This window comes from Entelurus aequoreus, linkage group LG06 (genome assembly GCF_033978785.1).
Source record: "Entelurus aequoreus isolate RoL-2023_Sb linkage group LG06, RoL_Eaeq_v1.1, whole genome shotgun sequence".
NCBI classification, from domain to species: domain Eukaryota; kingdom Metazoa; phylum Chordata; class Actinopteri; order Syngnathiformes; family Syngnathidae; genus Entelurus; species Entelurus aequoreus.
This window is the reverse complement of record NC_084736.1, coordinates 3,658,489-3,682,533: the sequence shown is the minus strand read 5'-3', so window position 1 is coordinate 3,682,533 and position 24,045 is coordinate 3,658,489. Positions and strand designations below refer to the sequence as shown.

At 33.0% G+C, this 24,045-nt stretch overlaps 1 protein-coding gene across 2 annotated transcripts in view; it reads left to right on the top strand.

Moving 5' to 3' along the window:
- The window catches only part of kcnt2b (potassium sodium-activated channel subfamily T member 2b), a 177,175-nt gene that overhangs the window by 100,327 nt on the left and 52,803 nt on the right, over positions 1-24,045 (top strand). For both annotated transcript variants that reach the window (XM_062049865.1, XM_062049864.1), the window contains exons 13-16: positions 5,181-5,244; positions 14,097-14,205; positions 23,718-23,826; positions 23,938-23,994. In XM_062049865.1, coding sequence (XP_061905849.1) covers positions 5,181-5,244; positions 14,097-14,205; positions 23,718-23,826; positions 23,938-23,994 — 339 coding nt within the window. The remainder of the gene's footprint in view (positions 1-5,180; positions 5,245-14,096; positions 14,206-23,717; positions 23,827-23,937; positions 23,995-24,045) is intronic.

Below are 24,045 nucleotides of genomic sequence, written 5' to 3'. Positions count from 1 at the left end.
TTTAGTGTTGCCAATCAACCTATCCCCAGGTGCATGTCTTTGGAGGTGGGAGGGGCCTATCCCCAGGTGCATGTCTTTGGAGGTGGGAGGGGCCTATCCCCAGGTGCATGTCTTTGGAGGTGGGAGGAAGCCGGAGTACCCGGAGGGAACCCACGCAGTCACGGGGAGAACATGCAAACTCCACACAGAAAGATCCCGAGCCCGGGATTGAACTCACGACTACTCAGGACCTTCGTATTGTGAGGCAGACGCACTAACCCCTCTGCCACCGTGCTGCCTCCCTCCCCCACTCATTCACACAAAAGGCTTGTTTCTTTCTGTTATTAATATTCTGGCTCCTACATTATATATCAATATATATCAATACAGTCTGCAAGGGATACAGTCCGTAAGCACACATGATTGTGCGTGCTGCTGCTCCACTAATAGTACTAACCTTTAACAGTTAATTTTACTAATTTTCATTCATTACTAGTTTTTTATGTAACTGTTTTTATATTGTTTTACTTCCTTTTTTATTCAAGAAAATGTTTTTAATTTATTTATCTTATTTTATTTTATGAATTTTTTTTAAAAGTACCTTATCTTCACCATACCTGGTTGTCCAAATTAGGCATAATAATGTGTTTATTCCACGACTGCATATATCGGTTGATATCGGTATCGGTAATTAAGAGTTGGACAATATCGGAATATCGGATATTGGCAAAAAGCCATTATCGGACATCCCTAATATATATATATATATTTAGGCTCATCCTCAAGTCCTCCAGTGACGATAATACTTAGACAGGTAACTTGGAGCGGCTCCACACTGTGTATGGCAATACACAGTAAGACGCCAGTCGTCTCTGTGGCAGCTATTTCCTTCGGTCAGCGGACTGAGCTTTGAAAATAGGAATGGACGTTGAAAAAATGTTGGCAGAATGGGAATGTGAGATTCGGTTCCCGTCCGTGCCCAACCCTAATCAGAACTATCAATTACGATGAGAAGCAGTGATGGTCGTTGAATGGATCGAACTGTTTTTCACTACTTCATAGTTGTTGTGATCCGTTGCTTGGATCATCTTCCGTTTGGTTTTTGGACTCCCTTAGTTCTGTTTCAGCGCCCCTGTTTTGTGTCTCCTTGGTTACCATGGATGCTGATTGGTTTCAGCTGCCTCTGATTAGTGTCTAGGATACTCACCTGCTGCCGGGCACTAATCGGAGTGATATTTATTCCCGTTTCTTTCCACACTCAGTCTGGCTTCCTGGTTTGCTACTCGCAACAGGTAACGACGGTTAGTTTTTTGATTCCTCTTGATATGCTGGTTTCCACGCTAGACTCAACTTGGCTCTGTCTTCCGGTGCTATGTGCACACTTTGGGGTTTTTCCCTGCCTGATTTATTGTTCTAACAAATCATTTTCCTACCTGCACGCTGTGTCCGAAGTCCGTCTGCATCTTGGGAAAACGACCCCCCCGCATCACAACTGTCATGATCCGTGGTCCGGATCAATGTTTTTGTTATGTTCTGTTAGTTTTGGACTCTTTTAGTTCCTGTTTGACACCTGGGTTTGTTTTAGTTACCATGGCGACTTGTGATTTTCACCTGCCTCTGGTGTTCGGGACGCGCACCTGTTTCCAATCAAGAGACATGATTTAAGCCCGCCTTTGCCAGTCAGTCGTCCTGGCGTCATTATTGGTTTCATGCCACAGTTTCGGGTTTGTTCTATGCCATAGTTCAGGGGTCGGCAACCTTTACCACTCAAAGAGCCATTTTGGAAAGTTTCACAAATTAAAGAAAACAATGGGAGCCACAAAAAAATGTTGAAAATTTAAAATGAAAAACACCGCATACAAAGCTTAAATTGCTTTGCGCTATGTTAACCAGGGGTCTCTGACACACGCCCCGGCACGCATCTCAATATGGAAATTTAATGTTAGTGCGGCCCGCGACTTTTAATTGAATGGCGCTTGATAGCGTCTTTCTTGCCAACCCTCTCATTTTTTCCGGGAGACCCCCGAATATCGGGGCGTGATGGCACTGCTTTTAGCGCCCTCTACAGCCTGCCCAAACAGCGTACCTGCTTGGCCACATGTAGAATGCAGCTTTTGCTTGCCCACGTAAGTGCCAGCAAGGCATACTTGTTCAACAGCCACACAGCTTACACTGACGGTAGCCGTATAAAACAACTTTAACACTGTTACGTTACAAATATGCGCCACACTTTGAACCCACACCAAAAAAGAATGACAAACACATTTCTGGAGAACATCTGCACTGTAACACAACATAAACACAACACAACAAATACCCAGAATCCCATGCAGCCCTAACTCTTCCGCTCAACCGACGCACGGAGGGGGGGGCGGGGGGGGGGGGGGGGGGGTTGATGTGTGGGGGTGGTTTGGTGGTAGCGGGGGTGTATAATGTAGACCGGAAGAGTTAGGGCTGCATGGGATTCTGGGTATTTGTTGTGTTGTGTTACGGTGCGGATGTTCTCCAGAAATGTGTTTGTCATTCTTTTTTGGTGTGGGTTCACAGTGTGGCGCATATTTGTAACGTAACAGTGTTAAAGTTGTTTTTGTACGACTACCGTCAGTGTAAGCTGTGTGGCTGTTGAGCAAGTATGCTTTGCTGTCTCCTACGTGTGCAAGTAAAAGCAACATATAACATGTGGCCGGGCTGGCACGCTGTTTGTAAATGCTATAGGGGACAATTAATGCAGTGCCATTAGGGCACGCCCTTGATTAAGTCATTAGAGTGAAAATAGGATATTATTTGCCCTGGGAGATTTCTAGGAGAGGCAGTCTCCTGGGAAAATCGGGGGGGTCGTTAAGTATACTGGGAAAACCGGGAGGGTCGGCAAGTATGCAGCTGAGCCGCATCAGAGTGGTCAAAGAGCCGCATGCGGCTCCGGAGCCGCGGGTTGCCGACCCCTGCCATAGTTAATGCTATTTGTTTCATGCCACAGTTTAGTGAGGTTTCATGTCTATAGTTTCATGTTTCCTGCCCTAAGTTTTTGTCTTAGCTTCCGCGTGCGATAGGCACGCTTGCCTTCGGGTTGTTTTCTGTTTTGTACCTCGTTGAGTGTTTCTTAAAATTAAATCATGTTCACACCTGCACGCCTTGTCCGGAATACCGTATTTTTCGGACTATAAGTCACAGTTTTTTTCATAGTTTGGCCGGGGGTGCGACTTATACTCAGGAGCGACTTATGTGTGAAATTATTAACACATTAGCGTAAAATATCAAATAATATTATTGATCTCATTCACGTAAGAGACTAGACGTATAAGATTTCATGGGATTTAGCGATTAGGAGTGACAGATTGTTTGGTAAACGTATAGCATGTTCTATATGTTATAGTTATTTCAATTACTCTTACCATAATATGTTACGTTAACATACCAGTTGGTTATTTATGCCTCATATAACGTACACTTATTCAGCCTGTTGTTCACTATTCTTTAGAGCAGGGGTCACCAACGCGGTGCCCGCGGGCACCAGGTAGCCCGTAAGGACCAGATGAGTAGCCCGCTGGCCTGTTCTAAAAATAGCTCCAATAGCAGCACTTACCAGTGAGCTGCCTCTATTTTTTTAAATTGTATTTATTTACTAGCAAGCTGGTCTCGCTTTGCTCAACATTTTTCATTCTAAGAGAGACAAAACTCAAATAGAATTTGAAAATCCAAGAAAATATTTTAAAGACTTGGTCTTCACTTGTTTAATTTTTTTTACTTTGCTTCTTATAACTTTCAGAAAGACAATTTTAGAGAAAAAATACAACCTTAAAAATGATTTTAGGATTTTTAAACACATATACCTTTTTACCTTTTAAATTCCTTCCTCTTCTTTCCTGACAATTTAAATCAATGTTCAAGTCAATTTATTTTTTCTATTGTAAAGAATAATAAATACATTTTAATTTAATTCTTCATTTTAGCTTCTGTTTTTTCGACAAAGAATATTTGTGAAATATTTCTTCAAACATATTATTATTAAAATTCCAAAAAATTATTCTGGCAAATCTAGAAAATCTAGACGAAATAATGATTTGTCTTTGTTAAAAATATAGTATGTTATATATTCTAACAAAGTGCAGATTGGATTTTAACCTATTTAAAACATGTCATCAAAATTCTAAAATTAATCTTAATCAGGAAAAATGACTAATGATGTTCCATAAATTATTTTTTTACTTTTTTCAAAAAGATTCGAATTAGCTAGTTTTTCTCTTCTTTTTTTTGGTTGAATTTTGAACTTTAAAGAGTCGAAATTGAAGATAAACTATGTTTCAAAATTTCATTGTCATTTTTTTCGTGTTTTCTCCTCTTTTAAACCGTTCAATTAAGTGTAAATATCATTCATTATTAATAATAACGTAGAGTTAAAGGTAAATTGAGCAAATAGGCTATTTCTGGCAATTTATCTAAGTGTGTATCAAACTGGTAGCCCTTCGCATTAATCACTACCCAAGAAGTAGCTCTTGCTTTCAAAAAGGTTGGTGACCCCTGCTTTAGACATTTTAAATTGCCTTTCAAATGTCTATTCTTGGTGTTGGCTTTTATCAAATCAAAATAAACAAAAGTGCGAGTTATACTCCAGTGCGACTTATATATGTTTTTTTCCTTCTTTATTTTGCATTTTCGGCCGGTGCGACTTATACTCCGGAGCGACTTATACTCCGAAAAATACGGTAGTCCGTTTGCATCCTGGGAGAACAAACCTCGCAGCAAGGTGCAACCCCCCCTGGTGACAGAATTACGCCAGGACGACTGACTGGCAAAGGCGGGCTTAAATCATGTCTCTTAATTGGAAACAGGTGCGCGTCCCGACCACCAGAGGCAGGTGAAAATCATAAGTCGCCATGGTAACTAAAACAAACCCAGGTGTCAAACAGGAACTAAAAGAGTCCAAAACTAACAGAACATAACAAAAACATGACAACAATGCGCCCAGGGTGTTACAATAGTTGGTTGTCGCCCAAAAATATGGTCAATTTGTCTTCTTCCCTTGGGTTAGTCGAGCCTCTCCCTTGAAGCAGCCTTCAATTACCACCGAACGAATGTTCATGCTTTAATCACGATGTTTATCTAATAATGGCACAAGCCTAATTCAACACACTGGTTTGTTTGTGAAATAACAACACCCTCCTTCCTGTGTCTCCCCCTGTCGCTCATCCATCCGCCTGCAGGATGGATGACGCCGAGGCCTGCTTCATCCTCAGTAACCGCTTCGAAGTGGACCGCATCGCTGCTGTATGTTCCCCACTCATCATTGTGCATGCTAAAAACGACCATGTGTGGCCAGATCCTCTCCCAATCCAAAATTACACACACACACACACACTTGCATTTCTTACCTTTTTGGGACTTCCTAAAAATGCCTACCTTTTTAGTATTCCACAAGAAAAAGGTCACAATTTCACAAGAAAAACTTCTAATTTTGGCAGTATTATAATAAAAGTCGTCATTTGACTCAGCGCAAGTCAAAATTTTACAAGAAAAACGGAACATTTGTGCAATATTATGATAAAAGTTGGAATTTTACTCTACAATAGTCACAATTTTACAAGAAAAGCTTAAAGTTTTGACAATTTTATGAAGAGTCACTCAACAAAAGTCACAATTGTATAAGGAAACTTTAACATTTTGGCAATATTATAATAATAATCGGAAATTTACTTGGCAAATTTATGACAAAAGTCATAATTATACTAAAAAAAATTTCACTGCTTTACAAGAACGACAAAAAAATTGTCAATATTGTGATAAAAGTCAGAATTTTATGTGACAAATGTCACCATTTTGCATTAAAAAGTAATAATTTTTACATAAAAAAGAAATAATTTTACTTTAAAAAGTAATAATTTTACATAAAAAAGTAATAATTTTACGAGAAAATGTTGCAATATTACAGAAACGGAAATAATATGAGAAATTGTTCCCAATTTTATAAGAAAAAAGTCGACACATTGTGAGAAAAAGAATACTTTTAGTTCATTTATTTATTTATTTATTTTGTAATTGGTTTTTAATCTTAATTATCTACTTGAACTTATTCCAGTATGTCTCTATATACATATTTATTTTATTTTTTCAATACATTTTGGTCAAAGGTCAAATTACACACACACACTTACATTTCTTACCTTCTTGGGACTTCCGAAAAATGCCTACCTTTTTAGGACCACCCTTTCTATATGTATAAAGATTTATATTTACAACATTAATAATATATACATACTATGCAAATATAAAAAACCTTGTTGTGAAAAATGAGTTGGAATTTCACAAGAAAAAGGTCACAATTTCACAAGAAAAACGTCGAATTTTGGCAGTATTATAATAAAAGTCGTAATTTGACTCAACGCAAGTCAAAATTTTACAAGAAAAACGGAACATTTGTGCAATATTATGATAAAAGTTGGAATTTTACTCAATAACAGTCACAATTTTACAAGAAAAGCTTAAAGTTTTGACAATTTTATGAAGAGTTACTCAACAAAAGTCACAATTGTATTAGAAAACTTTAAAATGTTGGCGATATTATAATAATAATAGGAATTTTACTTGGCAAAATGATGACAAAAGTCGTAATTATACTCAAAAATGTCACTGTTTTACAAGAACAACCAAAAATTGTCAATATTGTAATAAAAGTCAGAACTTTATTAGACAAATGTCACCATTTTGCATTAAAAAGTAATAATTTTTACATAAAAAAGAAATCATTTTACTTTAAAAAGTAATAATATTACATAAAAAAGTAATAATTTTTCGAGAAAATGTCGCAATATTACGGAAACTGAAAGAATATGAGAAATTGTTCCCAATTTTATAAGAAAAAAGTCGACACATTGTGAGGAAAAGACTGCTTTTAGTTCATTTATTTATTTTTATTTTTTTGTAATTGGTTTTTAATCTTAATTATTTACTTCAACTTATTCCAGTATGTCTCTATATACATATTTATTTTATTTTTTTAATACATTTTGGTCAAAGCTCAAATTACACACACACACACACACACACACACACACACACACACACACACACACACACACACACACACACACACACACACACACACACACACACACTTGCATTTCTTACCTTCTTGGGACCTCCGAAAAATGCCTACCTTTTTAGGACCACCCCTTCTATAGTTATAAAGATTTATATTTACAACATTAATAATATAGACACACTATGCAAATATAAAAAAGCTTGTTGTGAAAAAGGAGTTGGAATTTCACAAGAAAAACTTCGAATTTTGGCAGTATTATAATAAAAGTTGTCATTTTACTCAACGCAAGTCAAAATTTTACAAGAAAAACGGAACATTTGTGCGATATTATGATAAAAGTTGGAATTTTACTCTACAATAGTCGCAATTTTACAAGAAAAGCTTAAAATGTTGGCAATTTTATGAAGAGTTACTCAACAAAAGTCACCATTGTATAAGAAAACTTTAAAATGTTGGCAATATTATAATAATAATAGTAATTTTACTTGGCAAAATGATGACAAAAGTCATAATTATACTCAAAAATGTCACTGTTTTACAAGAACAACAACAAATTGTCAATATTGTAATAAAAGTCAGAACTTTATATGACAAATGTCACCATTTTGCATTGAAAAGTAATAATTTTTACATAAAAAATAAATAATTTTACTTTAAAAAGTAATAATATTACATTAAAAAGTAATAATTTTACAAGAAAATGTCGCAATATTACAGAAACTGAAAGAATATGAGAAATTGTTCCCAATTTTATAAGAAAAAAGTCGACACATTGTGAGAAAAAGACTGCTTTTAGTTCATTTATTTATTTATTTATTTGTCATTGGTTTTTAATCTTAATTATTTACTTCAAGTTATTCCAGTATGTCTCTATATACATATTTATTTTATTTTTTTAATACATTTTGGTCAAAGGTCAAATTACACACACACACACACACACACACACACACACACACACACACACACACACACACACACACACACACACACACACGCACGCACACACACACACTTGCATTTCTTACCTTCTTGGGACCTCCTAAAAATGCCTACCTTTTTAGGACCACCCTTTCTATATGTATAAAGATTTATATTTACAACATTAATAATATATACATACTATGGAAATATAAAAAAGCTTGTTGTGAAAAATGAGTTGGAATTTCACAAGAAAAAGATCACAATTTCACAAGAAAAACTTAGAATTTTGGCAGTATTATAATAAAAGTCGTCATTTTACTCAACGCAAGTCAAAATTTTACAAGAAAAACAAAACATTTGTGCAATATTATGATAAAAGTTGGAATTTTACTCAATAACAGTCGCAATTTTACAAGAAAAGCTTAAAGTTTTGACAATTTTAAGAAGAGTTACTCAACAAAAGTCACAATTGTATAAGAAAACTTTAAAATGTTGGCGATATTATAATAATAATAGGAATTTTACTTGGCAAAATGATGACAAAAGTCGTAATTGTACTCAAAAATGTCACTGTTTTACAAGAACAACAAAAAATGGTCAATATTGTAATAAAAGTCAGAACTTTATATGACAAATGTCACCATTTTGCATTAAAAAGTAATAATTTTTACATAAAAAAGAAATCATTTTACTTTAAAAAATAATAATTTTACATTAAAAAGTAATAATTTTACGAGAAAATGTTGCAATATTACGGAAACTGAAAGAATATGAGAAATTGTTCCCAATTTTATAAGAAAAAAGTCGACACATTGTGAGAAAAAGACTGCTTTTAGTTCATTTATTTATTTATTTATTTATTTATTTATTTTTGTAATTGGTTTTTAATCTTAATTATCTACTTGAACTTATTCCAGTATGTCTCTATATACATATTTATTTTATTTTTTTAATACATTTTGGTCAAAGGTCAAATTACACACACACACACACACACTTACATTTCTTACCTTCTTGGGACCTCCTAAAAATGCCTACCTTTTTAGGACCACCATTTCTATATGTATAAAGATTCATATTTACAACATTAATAATATATACATACTATGCAAATATAAAAAAGCTTGTTGTGAAAAAGGAGTTGGAATTCCACAAGAAAAAGGTCACAATTTCACAAGAAAAACTTCGAATTTTGGCAGTATTATAATAAAAGTCGTCATTTTACTCAACGCAAGTCAAAATTTTACAAGAAAAACTGAACATTTGTGCAATATTATGATAAAAGTTGGAATTTGACTCTTCAATAGTCGCAATTTTACAAGAAAAGCTTAAAATGTTGGCAATTTTATGAAGAGTTACTCAACAAAAGTCACAATTTTATAAGAAAACTTTAAAATGTTGGCGATATTATAATAATAATAGGAATTTTCCATGGCAAAATGATGACAAAAGTCATAATTGTACTCAAAAATGTCACCGTTTTACAAGAACAACAAAAAATTGTCAATATTGTAATAAAAGTCAGAACTTTATATGACAAATGTCACCATTTTGAATTAAAAAGTAATAATTTTTACATAAAAAAGAAATAATTTTACTTTAAAAAGTAATAATTTTACATTAAAAAGTAATAATTTTACGAGAAAATGTTGCAATATTACAGAAACTGAAAGAATATGAGAAATTGTTCCCAATTTTATAAGAAAAAAGTCTTGTTGTGAAAAATGAGTTGGAATATCACAAGAAAAAGATCACAATTTCACAAGAAAAACTTAGAATTTTGGCAGTATTATAATAAAAGTCGTCATTTTACACAACGCAAGTCAAAATTTTACAAGAAAAACGGAACATTTGTGCAATATTATGATAAAAGTTGGAATTTTACTCTACAATAGTCGCAATTTTACAAGAAAAGCTTAACATTTTGGCAATTTTATGGAAACAGTCGAAATTTTACTGGACAAAAGTGGCAATTTTATAAGAAAACTTTAACATTTTGGCAATATTGTAATAATAATCGGAATTTTACTTGGCAAATTTATGACAAAAGTCATAATTGTACTAAAAAAAATGTCACTGTTTTACAAGAACGACAAAAAAATTGGCAATATTGTGATAAAAGTCAGAACTTTATATGACAAATGTCACCATTTTGCATTAAAAAGTAATAATTTTTACATAAAAAAGAAATAATTTTACTTTAAAATAATAATTTTACATTAAAAAGTAATAATTTTATGAGAAAATGTTGCAATATTACAGAAACTGAAAGAATATGAGAAATTGTTCCCAATTTTATAAGAAAAAAGTCGACACATTGTGAGAAAAAGACTGCTTTTAGTTCATTTATTTATTTATTTATTTTTGTAATTGGTTTTTAATCTTAATTATTTACTTCAACTTATTCCAGTATGTCTCTATATACATATTTATTTTATTTTTTCAATACATTTTGGTCAAAGGTCAAATTACACACACACACACACACACACACACACACACACACACACACACACACACACACACACACACACACACACACACACACACACACACACTTACATTTCTTACCTTCTTGGGACTTCCGAAAAATGCCTACCTTTTTAGGACCACCCCTTCTATAGTTATAAAGATTTATATTTACAACATTAATAATATATACATACTATGCAAATATAAAAAAGCTTGTTGTGAAAAAGGAGTTGGAATTTCACAAGAAAAACTTCGAATTTTGGCAGTATTATAATAAAAGTCGTCATTTTACTCAACGCAAGTCTAAATTTTACAAGAAAAACGGAACATTTGTGCAATATTATGATAAAAGTTGGAATTTTACTCAATAACAGTCACAATTTTACAAGAAAAGCTTAAAATGTTGGCAATTTTATGAAGAGTTACTCAACAAAAGTCACAATTGTATAAGAAAACTTTAAAATGTTGGCAATATTATAATAATAATAGGAATTTTACTTGGCAAAATGATGACAAAAGTCATAATTATACTCAAAAATGTCACTGTTTTACAAGAACAACAACAAATTGTCAATATTGTAATAAAAGTCAGAACTTTATATGACAAATGTCACCATTTTGCATTAAAAAGTAATAATTTTTACATAAAAAAGAAATAATTTACTTTAAAAAGTAGTAATATTACATAAAAAAGTAATAATTTTACGAGAAAATGTCGCAATATTACAGAAACTGAAAGAATATGAGAAATTGTTCCCAATTTTATAAGAAAAAAGTCGACACATTGTGAGAAAAAGACTGCTTTTAGTTCATTTATTTATTTATTTATTTATTTATTTATTTATTTATTTTTGTAATTGGTTTTTAATCTTAATTATCTACTTGAACTTATTCCAGTATGTCTCTATATACATATTTATTTTATTTTTTCAATACATTTTGGTCAAAGGGGGCGCATTTACATTTCTTACACACACATGCTAAAAACGTCCATGTGTGGCCAGATCCTCTCAGAATCCAAAATTATACACACACACACACACACACACACACACACACACACACACACACACACACACACACACACACACAAACACACACACACACACACACACACACACACTTGCATTTCTTACCTTCTTGGGACCTCCTAAAAATGCCTACCTTTTTAGGACCACCCTTTCTATATGTATAAAGATTTATATTTACAACATTAATAATATATACATACTATGCAAATATAAAAAAGCTTGTTGTGAAAAAGGAGTTGGAATTCCACAAGAAAAAGGTCACAATTTCACAAGAAAACCTTCGAATTTTGGCAGTATTATAATAAAAGTCGTCATTTTACACAACGCAAGTCAAAATTTTACAAGAAAAACTGAACATTTGTGCAATATTATGATAAAAGTTGGAATTTTACTCTACAATAGTCGCAATTTTACAAGAAAAGCTTAACATTTTGGCAATTTTATGAAGAGTTACTCAACAAAAGTCACAATTGTATAAGAAAACTTTAAAATGTTGGCGATATTATAATAATAATAGGAATTTTACTTGGCAAAATGATGACAAAAGTCGTAATTGTACTCAAAAATGTCACTGTTTTACAAGAACAACAACAAATTGTCAATATTGTAATAAAAGTCAGAACTTTATATGACAAATGTCACCATTTTGCATTAAAAAGTAATAATTTTTACATAAAAAATAAATAATTTACTTTAAAAAGTAATAATTTTACATAAAAAAGTAATAATTTTACGAGAAAATGTCGCAATATTACAGAAACTGAAAGAATATGAGAAATTGTTCCCAATTTTATAAGAAAAAAGTCGACACATTGTGAGAAAAAGACTACTTTTAGTTCTTTTTTTTTTTTTTTTGTATTTTTTTTTTTGTAATTGGTTTTTAATCTTAATTAGCTACTTGAACTTATTCCAGTATGTCTCTATATACATATTTATTTTATTTTTTCAATACATTTTGGTCAAAGGTCAAATTACACACACACACACACACACACACACACACACACACACACACACACACACACACACTTGCATTTCTTACCTTCTTGGGACTTCCGAAAAATGCCTACCTTTTTAGGACCACCATTTCTATAGTTATAAAGATGTATATTTACAACATTAATAATATATACATACTATGCAAATATAAAAAAGCTTGTTTTGAAAAATGAGTTGGAATTTCACAAGAACAATTTCGAATTTTGGCAGTATTATAATAAAAGTCGTCATTTTACTCAACGCAAGTCAAAATTTTACAAGAAAAACTGAACATTTGTGCAATATTGTGATAAAAGTTGGAATTTTACTCTACAATAGTCGCAATTTTACAAGAAAAGCTTAACATTTTGGCAATTTTATGGAAAGAGTTGAAATTTTACTGGACAAAAGTGGCAATTTTATAAGAAAACTTTAACATTTTGGCAATATTATAATAATAATCGGAATTTTATTTGGCAAATTTATGACAAAAGTCATAATTGTACTAAAAAATAATTTCACTGTTTTACAAGAACAACAAAAAATTGTCAATATTGTAATAAAAGTCAGAACTTTATATGACAAATGTCACCATTTTGCATTAAAAAGTAATAATTTTTACATAAAAAAGAAATAATTTTACTTTAAAAAGTAATAATATTACATAAAAAAGTAATAATTTTACGAGAAAATGTCGCAATATTACAGAAACTGAAAGAATATGAGAAATTGTTCCCAATTTTATAAGAAAAAAGTCTTGTTGTGAAAAATGAGTTGGAATTTCACAAGAAAAACTTAGAATTTTGGCAGTATTATAATAAAAGTCGTCATTTTACTCAACGCAAGTCAAAATTTTACAAGAAAAACTGAACATTTGTGCAATATTATGATAAAAGTTGGAATTTTACTCTAAAATAGTCGCAATTTTACAAGAAAAGCTTAACATTTTGGCAATTTTATGGAAAGAGTCGAAATTTTACTGGACAAAATTGGCAATTTTATAAGAAAACTTTAACATTTTGGCAATATTATAATAATAATCGGAATTTTACTTGGCAAAATGATGACAAAAGTCATAATTGTACTAAAAAAAATTTCACTGTTTTACAAGAACGACAAAAAAATTGGCAATATTGTAATAAAAGTCAGAACTTTATATGACAAATGTCACCATTTTGCATTAAAAAGTAATAATTTTTACATAAAAAAGAAATAATTTTACTTTAAAAAGTAATAATATTACATAAAAAAGTAATAATTTTACGAGAAAATGTCGCAATATTACAGAAACTGAAAGAATATGAGAAATTGTTCCCAATTTTATAAGAAAAAAGTCGACACATTGTGAGAAAAAGACTGCTTTTAGTTCTTTTTTTCTTTTTTTTTGTAATTGGTTTTTAATCTTAATTATTTACTTCAAGTTATTCCAGTATGTCTCTACATACATATTTATTTTATTTTTTCAATACATTTTGGTCAAAGGGGGCGCATTTACATTTCTTACACACACATGCTAAAAACGTCCATGAGTGGCCAGATCCTCTCAGAATCCCAAAATGTCGCAGCCATTCATGAGGACTCTTAGAGAGGAGCTGCAATCTGACGCCGCTAACGAAAGACTTCTGGGTCCATTTCACTCCATCAATTTCTCTCCCTTCCGTCTCTAATTGGGTCAGGATCATCAGACCATCCTGCGGGCCTGGGCAGTGAAAGACTTTGCGCCCAACTGCCCGCTATACGTGCAGATCCTCAAGCCGGAGAACAAGTTCCACGTCAAGTTTGCGGGTGAGTGTCAAAGACCTGGTTTAGGCATGGAGACTGTTTCTACAAACATTTGTGAACTGTCATAGGATGCCACCTGTGCAACAAACCCGGTCGGGAAATGTCCTCGCTACTAAATATTCCAAAGTCAACTTTATTACCAGAAAAGTGAAGGGTTTGGGGAACAACAGCAACTCAGCCACCAAGTGGTAGGCCAGGTAAACTGACAGAGAGGGTTCAGCGGATGCTGAAGCGCGTAGTGCAAAGACTTTCAGTTGCTACAGAGCTCCAAACTTCATGTCACCTTCCAATTTAGCCCACGTACAGTACGCAGAGAGCTTCGTGGAGTGGGTTTCCATGGCCGTGCTGCTGCATCTAAGCCATGCATCACCAAGTCCAATGCAAAGCGTGGGATGCAGTGGTGTAAAGCAGTGGTCCCCAACCTTTTTGTAGCTGGGGACCGGTCAACGCTTGAAAATTTGTCCCACGGACCGGGGGGGGGGGGGGGGGGGGGGAATTTTATTTTTTTTTTTTTCATAAAGAAATACAATCATGTGTGCTTACGGACTGTATACCTGCAGACTGTATTGATCCATATTGACATACACATACACAATATGTATATATAGTGTTTTTATGTTGATTTAATTTTTTATTTTTATTTTTTTTAAATTTCTTGCGCGGCCCGGTACCAATCGGTCCACGGACCGGTACCGGGCCACGGCCTGGTGGTTGGGGACCACTGGTGTAAAGCACGTCGCCACTGGACTCTAGAGCGGTGGAGACACCTTCTCTGGACTGATGAATCACACTTTTCCATCTGGCAATCTGATGGACCAGTCTGGGTTTGGAGGTTGCCAGGAGAACGCTACATTTCGGACCGCATTGTGCCGAGAGTGAAATTTGGTGGAGGAGGAATTATGGTGTGGGGTTGTTTTTTCAGGAGTTGGGCTTGGCCCGGGATACCAAAACATTTTGGACAATTCCACGCTCCCAACCTTGTGGGAACAGTTTGGAGCGGGCCCCTTCCTCTTCCAACATAACATAAGGTCCATAAAGACATGGATGACAGTCTTGTGTGGATGAACTTGACTGGCCTGCACAGAGTCCTGACCTGAACCCGATAGAACACCTCTGGGATGATTTAGAACGAAGACTGAGAGCCAGCAACATCAGCGTGTGACCTCACCAATGCGCTTTTGGAAGAATGGTGGAAAATGTCCTATAAACACACACTCTGCAACCTTGTGGACAGCCTTCCCAGAAGAGTTGAAGCTGTAATAGCTGCAGAAGGTGTCATATTGAACCCTACGGGTTAGGAATGGGATGGCACTTCAAGTTCATATGTGAGTCAAGGCATACTTTTGTACAATATAGTGTACCTTTCCATCTGATAAGCAGAAGTTGTAGGAGAGTCAAATGTCAAAGGTACATCACCAAAGTTAAATGTGTGTGTGTTTTGCTGAGTAGCGGACGACAAGTCCTAAAACCTAAATAGAATTGTGTCTTCAGTGCCGTCATTTTGCTGAAACGGCACACAATAACACTTTGCTAATCGCTAAACACAAATCTCTACTTGCTACTAAAGCTTGTTTGAGACAGTTCTGTGTTTTGGACCAACAAAACAACCAAAAAGTCAATGTGGGCTCCCGGAGGGCTCTGGAATAGGAAGGACTTATTGGTTTGTGAAGACAGGATGGGTTAGTTGACAACAAACATTTCCTGCACTTTTATATGTCACATCAATGACGTCTGACAAGGAGCTCTTGAAAGGACGTAGAGCCGGTGGAGACCCCGGTGCTGACCCAGAACACTCTGCAGAGATGAAAGAGATCTCCCGGGGCCCCCGTGCCCGTCTGCTCTGGTGAGGTCCAACCAAGGTTACCTGACTCCACCTGGTCTGGGATCTAGAGAATGTCACGTCCACCTCGGAACCCCAACAAACGCCTCAAGACAAGCACTCAGACTGAAATACCCGTAAGGCCTGCCGGATGGACGTGTTGGCGAAGGATAATAGTTTTTACTTTGGAGAGGAACTGACATTTCCTGGGGAGTCTGACATTTGCAGTTCAGAGGGAAACATCGCAGCCAGCATTTAATGGATTGCAACACAATTTAATGGCATCAATGCGGCTTAGCACTGTAGCTTTCACATGGATTGATGAAGTCAAGCGAGGGAGGCATTGTGCACGCACACACACACATACACACACACACACACGGACATTCTGGCATTTCTTACCTTCTTGAGACCTGAGAAAAATGCCTCCCTCTTTAGGACCAGCCTTTCTAGATATATAAAGAAGTGTATTTACAACATTAATAATATATACATACTATGCAAATATAAAAAAGGCTGTTGTGAAAAATGAGTTGGAATTTCACAAGAAAAAGGTCACAATTTCATAAGAAAAACTTAGAATTTTGGCGGTATTATAATAAAACTCGTCATTTTACTCAACGCAAGTCAAAATTTTACAAGAAAAACGGAACATTTGTGCAATGTTATGATAAAAGTTGGAATTTTACTGTACAATAGTCGCAATTTCACAAGAAAAGCTTAAAATGTTGGCAATTTTATGAAGAGTTACTCAACAAAATAAGATAAGAAAATAAATAAGAAAACGTTAAAATGTTGGCAATATTATAATAATAATAGGAATTTTACTTGGCAAAATGATGACAAAAGTCATAATTATACTCAAAAATGTCCCCGTTTTACAAGAACCACAAAAAATTGCCAATATTGTAATAAAAGTCAGAACTTAAAAAGACAAATGTCACCATTTTGCATTAAAAAGTAATAATTTTTACATTAAAAAAGAAAGAATTTTACATTAAAAAGTAATAATTTTTTACGAGAAAATGTTGCAATATTACAGAAACTGAAAGAATATGAGAAATTGTTCCCGATTTTATAAGAAAAAAGTCGACACATTGTGAGAAAAAGACTACTTTTAGTTCATTTTAATTTTAATTTTTTTTATTTTTGTAATTGGTTTTTAACTTTAATTATTTACTTCAATTGATTCCAGTATGTCTCTATATACATATTTATTTATTTTTTTTAAATACATTTTGGCCAAAGGGGGCGCATTTCAATTTCTTACACACACTTGTTATTTCATATGTTGACCAGAGGGGGAGCACTTTTAAATGCGACACACAGTCAATGTGAAAAATCCCTCCTTTTTCGGACCACCCTCATTTTGACCAGCAGGGGTGCAAATGAGACATTGTCTATTAGATGCAATGTTATTGATTTATGTCATCACTTGTTCACACCTCCTCATATGGAAGATACTTTTCCTTCTTCATGTCTCAAGAAGGCTAGAAATACAAGAACACACACACACACACACACATTCTGGCATTTCTTACCTTCTTGAGACCTGAGAAAAATGCCTTCCTTTTTAGGACCAGCCTTTCTAGATATATAAAGATGTGTATTTACAACATTAATAATATATACATACTATGTAAATATAAAAAAGGCTGTTGTGAAAAATGAGTTGTAATTTCACAAGAAAAAGGTCACAATTTCACAAGAAAAACTTAGAATTTTGGCTGTATTATAATAAAAGTCGTCATTTTACTCAACGCAAGTCAAAATTTTACAAGAAAAACGGAACAGTTGTGCAATATTATGATAAAAGATGGAATTTTACTCTACAATAGTCGCAATTTCACAAGAAAAGCTTAAAGTGTTGGCAATTTTATGAAGAGTTACTCAACAAAATAAGATGAGAAAATAAGAAAATAAATAAGAAAACGTTAAAATTTTAGGAATTTTACTTGGCAAAATGATGACAAAAGTCGTAATTATACTCAAAAATGTCACTGTTTTACAAGAACAACAAAAAATTGTCAATATTGTAATAAAAGTCAGAACTTTATATGACAAATGTCACCATTTTGCATTAAAAAGTAATAATTTTTACATTAAAAAAGGAAGAATTTTACTTTAAAAAGTAATAATTTTACATTAAAAAGTAATAATTTTTTACGAGAAAATGTTGCAATATTACAGAAACTGAAAGAATATGAGAAGTTGTTCCCGATTTTATAAGAAAAAAGTCGACACATTGTGAGTAAAAGACTACTTTTAGTTCATTTTTATTTTTGTAATTGGTTTTTAACCTTAATTATTTACTTCAATTCATTACAGTATGTCTCTATATACATATTTATTTTATTATTTTAATACATTTTGGCCAAAGGGGGCACATTTCAATTTCTTACACACACTTGTTATTTCATATGTTGACCAGAGGGGGAGCACTTTTAAATGCGACACACAGTCAATGTGAAAAATCCCTCCTTTTTGGGACCACCCTCATTTTGACCAGCAGGGGTGCAAATGAGACATTGTCTATTAGATGCAATGTTATTGGTTTATGTCATCACTTGTTCACACCACCTCATATAGAAAAATTTTCCTTCTTCATGTCTCAAGAAGGCTAGAAATACAACAACACACACACACACACACACATTCTGGCATTTCTTACCTTCTTGAGACCTGAGAAAAATGCCTCCCTCTTTAGGACCAGCCTGTCTAGATATATAAAGATGTGTATTTACAACATTAATAATATATACATACTATGCAAATATGAAAAAGCCTGTTGTGAAAAATGAGTTGGAATTTCACAAGAAAAAGGTCACAATTTCACAAGAAAAACTTTTGGCAGTATTATAATAAAAGTTGTAATTTTACTCAACGCAAGTCAAAATTTTACAAGAAAAACGGAACATTTGTGCAATATTATGATAAAAGTTGGAATTTTACTCTACAATAGTCGCAATTTCACAAGAAAAGCTTAAAATGTTGGCAATTTTATGAAGAGTTACTCAACAAAATAAGATGAGAAAATAAATAAGAAAACGTTAAAATTTTAGGAATTTTACTTGGCAAAATGATGACAAAAGTCGTAATAATACTCAAAAATGTCACCGTTTTACAAGAACAACAAAAAATTGGCAATATTGTAATAAAAGTCAGAACTTTATATGACAAATGTCACCATTTTGCATTAAAAAGTAATAATTTTTACATTAAAAAAGAAATGATTTTACTTTAAAAAGTAATAATTTTACATTAAAAAGTCATAATTTTTTACGAGAAAATGTTGCAATATTACAGAAACTGAAAGAATATGAGAAATTGTTCCCGATTTTATAAGAAAAAAGTCGACACATTGTGAGAAAAAGACTGCTTTTAGTTCATTTATTTTTATTTTATTTTTAATTTTTTTATAATTGGTTTTTAATCTTAATTATTTACTTCAACTTATTCCAGTATGTCTGTATATACATATTTATTTTATTATTTTAATACATTTTGGCCAAAGGGGGCGCATTTCAATTTCTTACACACACTTGTTATTTCATATGTTGACCAGAGGGGGAGCACTTTTAAATGCGACACACAGTCAATGTGAAAAATCCCTCCTTTTTGGGACCACCCTCATTTTGACCAGCAGGGGTGCAAATGAGACATTGTCTATTAGATGCAATGTTATTGATTTATGTCATCACTTGTTCACACCTCCTCATATGGAAGATACTTTTCCTTCTTCATGTCTCAAGAAGGCTAGAAATACAAGAACATACACACATTCTTGTATTTGTTACCTTCTTGAGACCTGAGAAAAATGCCTCCCTCTTTAGGACCAGCCTTTCTAGATATATAAAGAAGTGTATTTACAACATTAATAATATATACATACTATGCAAATATAAAAAAGCTTGTTGTGAAAAAGGAGTTGGAAAAAGGTCACAGTTTCACAAGAAAAACTTAGAATTTTGGCAGTATTATAATAAAAGTCGTCATTTTACTCAACACAAGTCAACATTTTACAAGAAAAACGGAACATTTGTGCAATATTATGATAAAAGTTGGAATATTGCTCTATAATAGTCGCAATTTCACAAGAAAAGCTTAAAATGTTGGCAATTTTATGAAGAGTTACTCAACAAAAGTCACAATTTTATAAGAAAACTTTAAAATTTTGGCAATATTATAATAATATTAGGAATTTTACTTGGCAAAATGATGACAAAAGTCATAAATATACTCAAAAAGGTCACTGTTTTACAAGAACAACAAAAAATGGTCAATATTGTAATAAAAGTCAGAACTTTATGACAAATGTCACCATTTTGCATTAAAAAGTAATAATTTTTACATAAAAAATAAATAATTTTACTTTAAAAAGTAATAATTTTACATTAAAAAGTAAAAATTTTACGAGAAAATGTTGCAATATTACAGAAACTGAAATAATATGAGAAATGGTTCCCAATTTTATAAGAAAAAAGTCAATTGTGAGAAAAAGACTGCTTTTAGTTAATTTATTTATTTATTTTTTGTAATTGGTTTTTAATCTTAATTATTTAGTTCAGTGTATTCCAATATGTCTGTATATACATATTTATTTTATTTTTTTAATACATTTTGGTCAAAGGAGGCACATTTAAATATCTTACACACACTTGTTATTGCATATGTTGGCCAGAGGGGGAGCACTTCAAATTCTTACACACACTTGTTATTACACATGTTGGCCAGAGGGGGAGCACTTCAAATTTTTAACACACTTGTTATTTCATATGTTGACCAAAGAGGGAGCACTTCAAAAATGTTACACACACTTGTTTTTTCATATGTTGACCAGAGGAGGAGCACTTCAAATTCTTACACACATTTGTTATTACACATGTTGGCCAGAGGGGAGCACTTAAAATTTTTACACACACTTGTTATTTCATATGTTGGCCAGAGGGGGAGCACTTTTAAAAGCGACACTTTTTGGGACCACCCTCATTTTGATAGATGTCACCAGCAGGGGTGCAAATGAGACATTGTCTATTAGATGCAATGTTATTGGGACCATGATTTATGTCATCACTTGTTCACACCTCCTCATATGGAAGATACTTTTCCTTCTTCATGTCTCAAGAACATACACATGCACACACACACTCACATTATTTGTTACCTTCTTAAAACCTGAGAAAAATGTCTCCCTCTTTAGGACCACCATTTCTAGATATATAAAGACGTGTATTTACAACATTAATAATATATACATACTATGCAAATATAAAAAATCTTGTTGTGAAAAATGAGTTGGAATTTCACAAGAAAAAGGTCACAATTTCACAAGAAAAACTTTTGGCAGTAATATAATAAAAGTTGTAATTTTACTCAACGCAAGTCAACAAAAACTGAACATTTGTGCAATATTATGATAAACGTTGGAATTTTACTCAATAACAGTCACCATTTTACAAGAAAAGCCGAAAATGTTGGCAATTTTATGGAAAGAGTCACAATTTTACTGGACAAAAGTCACAATTTTATAGGAAAACTTTAACATTTTGGCAATATTATAATAATAATGGGAATTTTACCTGGTAAATTTATGACAAAAGTCATAATTATACTAAAAAAAATGTCACTATTTTACAAGAACGACAAAAAAATTGGCAATATTGTGATAAAAGTCAGAATTTTATATGACAGAATGTCACCATTTTGCATGAAAAAGTAAAAATTTCACAAGAAAATATTGCAATATTTCAGAAACAGAAAGAATATGAAAAATTGTTCCCAATTTGATAAGAAACAAGTTGACACATTGTGAGAAAGCCTTCTTTTAGTAATTAAAAAAAATAAATATATATATATATATATATATATATATATATATATATATATATATATATATATATATATATATATATATATATATATATATATATATATATACATATATATAATTGGTTTTTAATATTAATTATTTACTTCAGTGTATTCCAGTATGTCCCTATATACATTTTTTTTTTTTTAATACATTTTGTTCAAAGGGGGCGAATTTAAATTTCTTACGCACTTGTTATTACACATGTTGGCCACAGGGGGCGCACTTCAAATTCTTACACACACTTGTTGTTTCATATGTTGACCAGAGGGGGAGTACTTCAAATTTTTACACACACTTGTTATTTCATATATTGACCAGAGGGGGAGCACTTAACATTTTTACACACCCTTGTTATTTCATATGTTGACCAGAGGGGGAGCACTTCACATTTTTACACACCCTTGTTATTTCATATGTTGACCAGAGGGGGAGCACTTTTAAAAGCGACACACAGTCAATTGGAAAAATCCCTCCTTTTTGGGACCACCCTCATGTTGACCAGCAGGGGTGCAAATGAGGCATTGTCTATTAGATGCAATGTTATTGGTTTGTCATCACTTGTTCACACCTCCTCATATGGAAGATACTTTTCCTTCTTTATGTCTCAAGAAGGGTGGAAATACAAGAACACACACACACACATACACACACATTCTTGTATTTGTTACCTTCTTGAGACCTGAGAAAAATGTCTCCCTCTTTAGGACCAGCCTTTCTAGATATATAAAGATGTGTATTTACAACATTAATAATATATACATACTATGCAAATATAAAAAAGCCTGTTGTGAAAAAGGAGTTGGAAAAAGGTCACAGTTTCACAAGAAAAACTTAGAATTTTGGCAGTATTATAATAAAAGTCGTCATTTTACACAACGCAAGTCAACATTTTACAAGAAAAACGGAACATTTGTGCAATATTATGATAAAAGTTGGAATATTGCTCTATAATAGTCGCAATTTCACAAGAAAAGCTTAAAATGTTGGCAATATTATGAAGAGTTACTCAACAAAAGTCACAATTGTATAAGAAAACTTTAAAATTTTGGCAATATTATAATAATAATAGGAATTTTACTTGGCAAAATGATGACAAAAGTCATAATTATACTAAAAAATGTCACTGTTTTACAAGAACAACAAAAAAATGGTCAATATTGTAATAAAAGTCAGAACTTTATGACAAATGTCACCATTTTGCATAAAAAGTAATAATTTTTACATAAAAAAGAAATAATTTTACTTTAAAAAGTAATAATTTTACATTAAAAAGTAATAATTTTACGAGAAAATGTTGCAATATTCCCAATTTTATACGAAAAAAGTCAATTGTGAGAATAAGACTGCTTTTAGTTAATTTAAAAAAAAAAATTTTTTGTAATTGGTTTTTAATCCTAATTATTTAGTTCAGTGTCTTCCAATATGTCTGTATATACATATTTATTTTATTTTTTTAATACATTTTGGCCAAAGGGGGCGCATTTCAATATCTTACACACACTTGTTATTTCATATGTTGACCAGAGAGGGAGCACTTTTAAAAGCGACACACAGTCAATGTGAAAAATCCCTCCTTTTTGGGACCACCCTCATTTTGACCAGCAGGGGTGCAAATGAGACATTGTCTATCAGATGCAATGTTATTGGTTTATGGCATCACTTGTTCACACCTCCTCATATGGAAGATACTTTTCCTTCTTCATGTCTCAAGAAGGGTGAAAATACAAGAACACACACACACACACATAAAAGCACAGACTAAGGTCAGCAGACAGAACCTGACCGGCGTTTCTTTCTCTCTGTCTTCCCCCTCTGGGCGTGCAGACCATGTGGTGTGCGAGGAAGAGTTCAAGTACGCCATGCTGGCTTTAAACTGCGTGTGCCCTGGTACTTCCACGCTCATCACGCTGCTGATTCACTCCTCCAGAGGACAGTGAGTTCACTCTGCTCACTTCCACAAGCAACCATTACTACAAATCACAGCTGGATGAAAAACACTACCTTTGCAAAGTCCATTTTTCATATTTATTATGTCTGTTTGCAGAACTGCACCCCAGGAGGCCTTTAAGCAGCGTGGAGGAGCCTTTCAAGGCTTTAACAGGCAAGACGGATTTTTCCCCCACTTTTTAGATGCAATCATAAAGGCATTGAC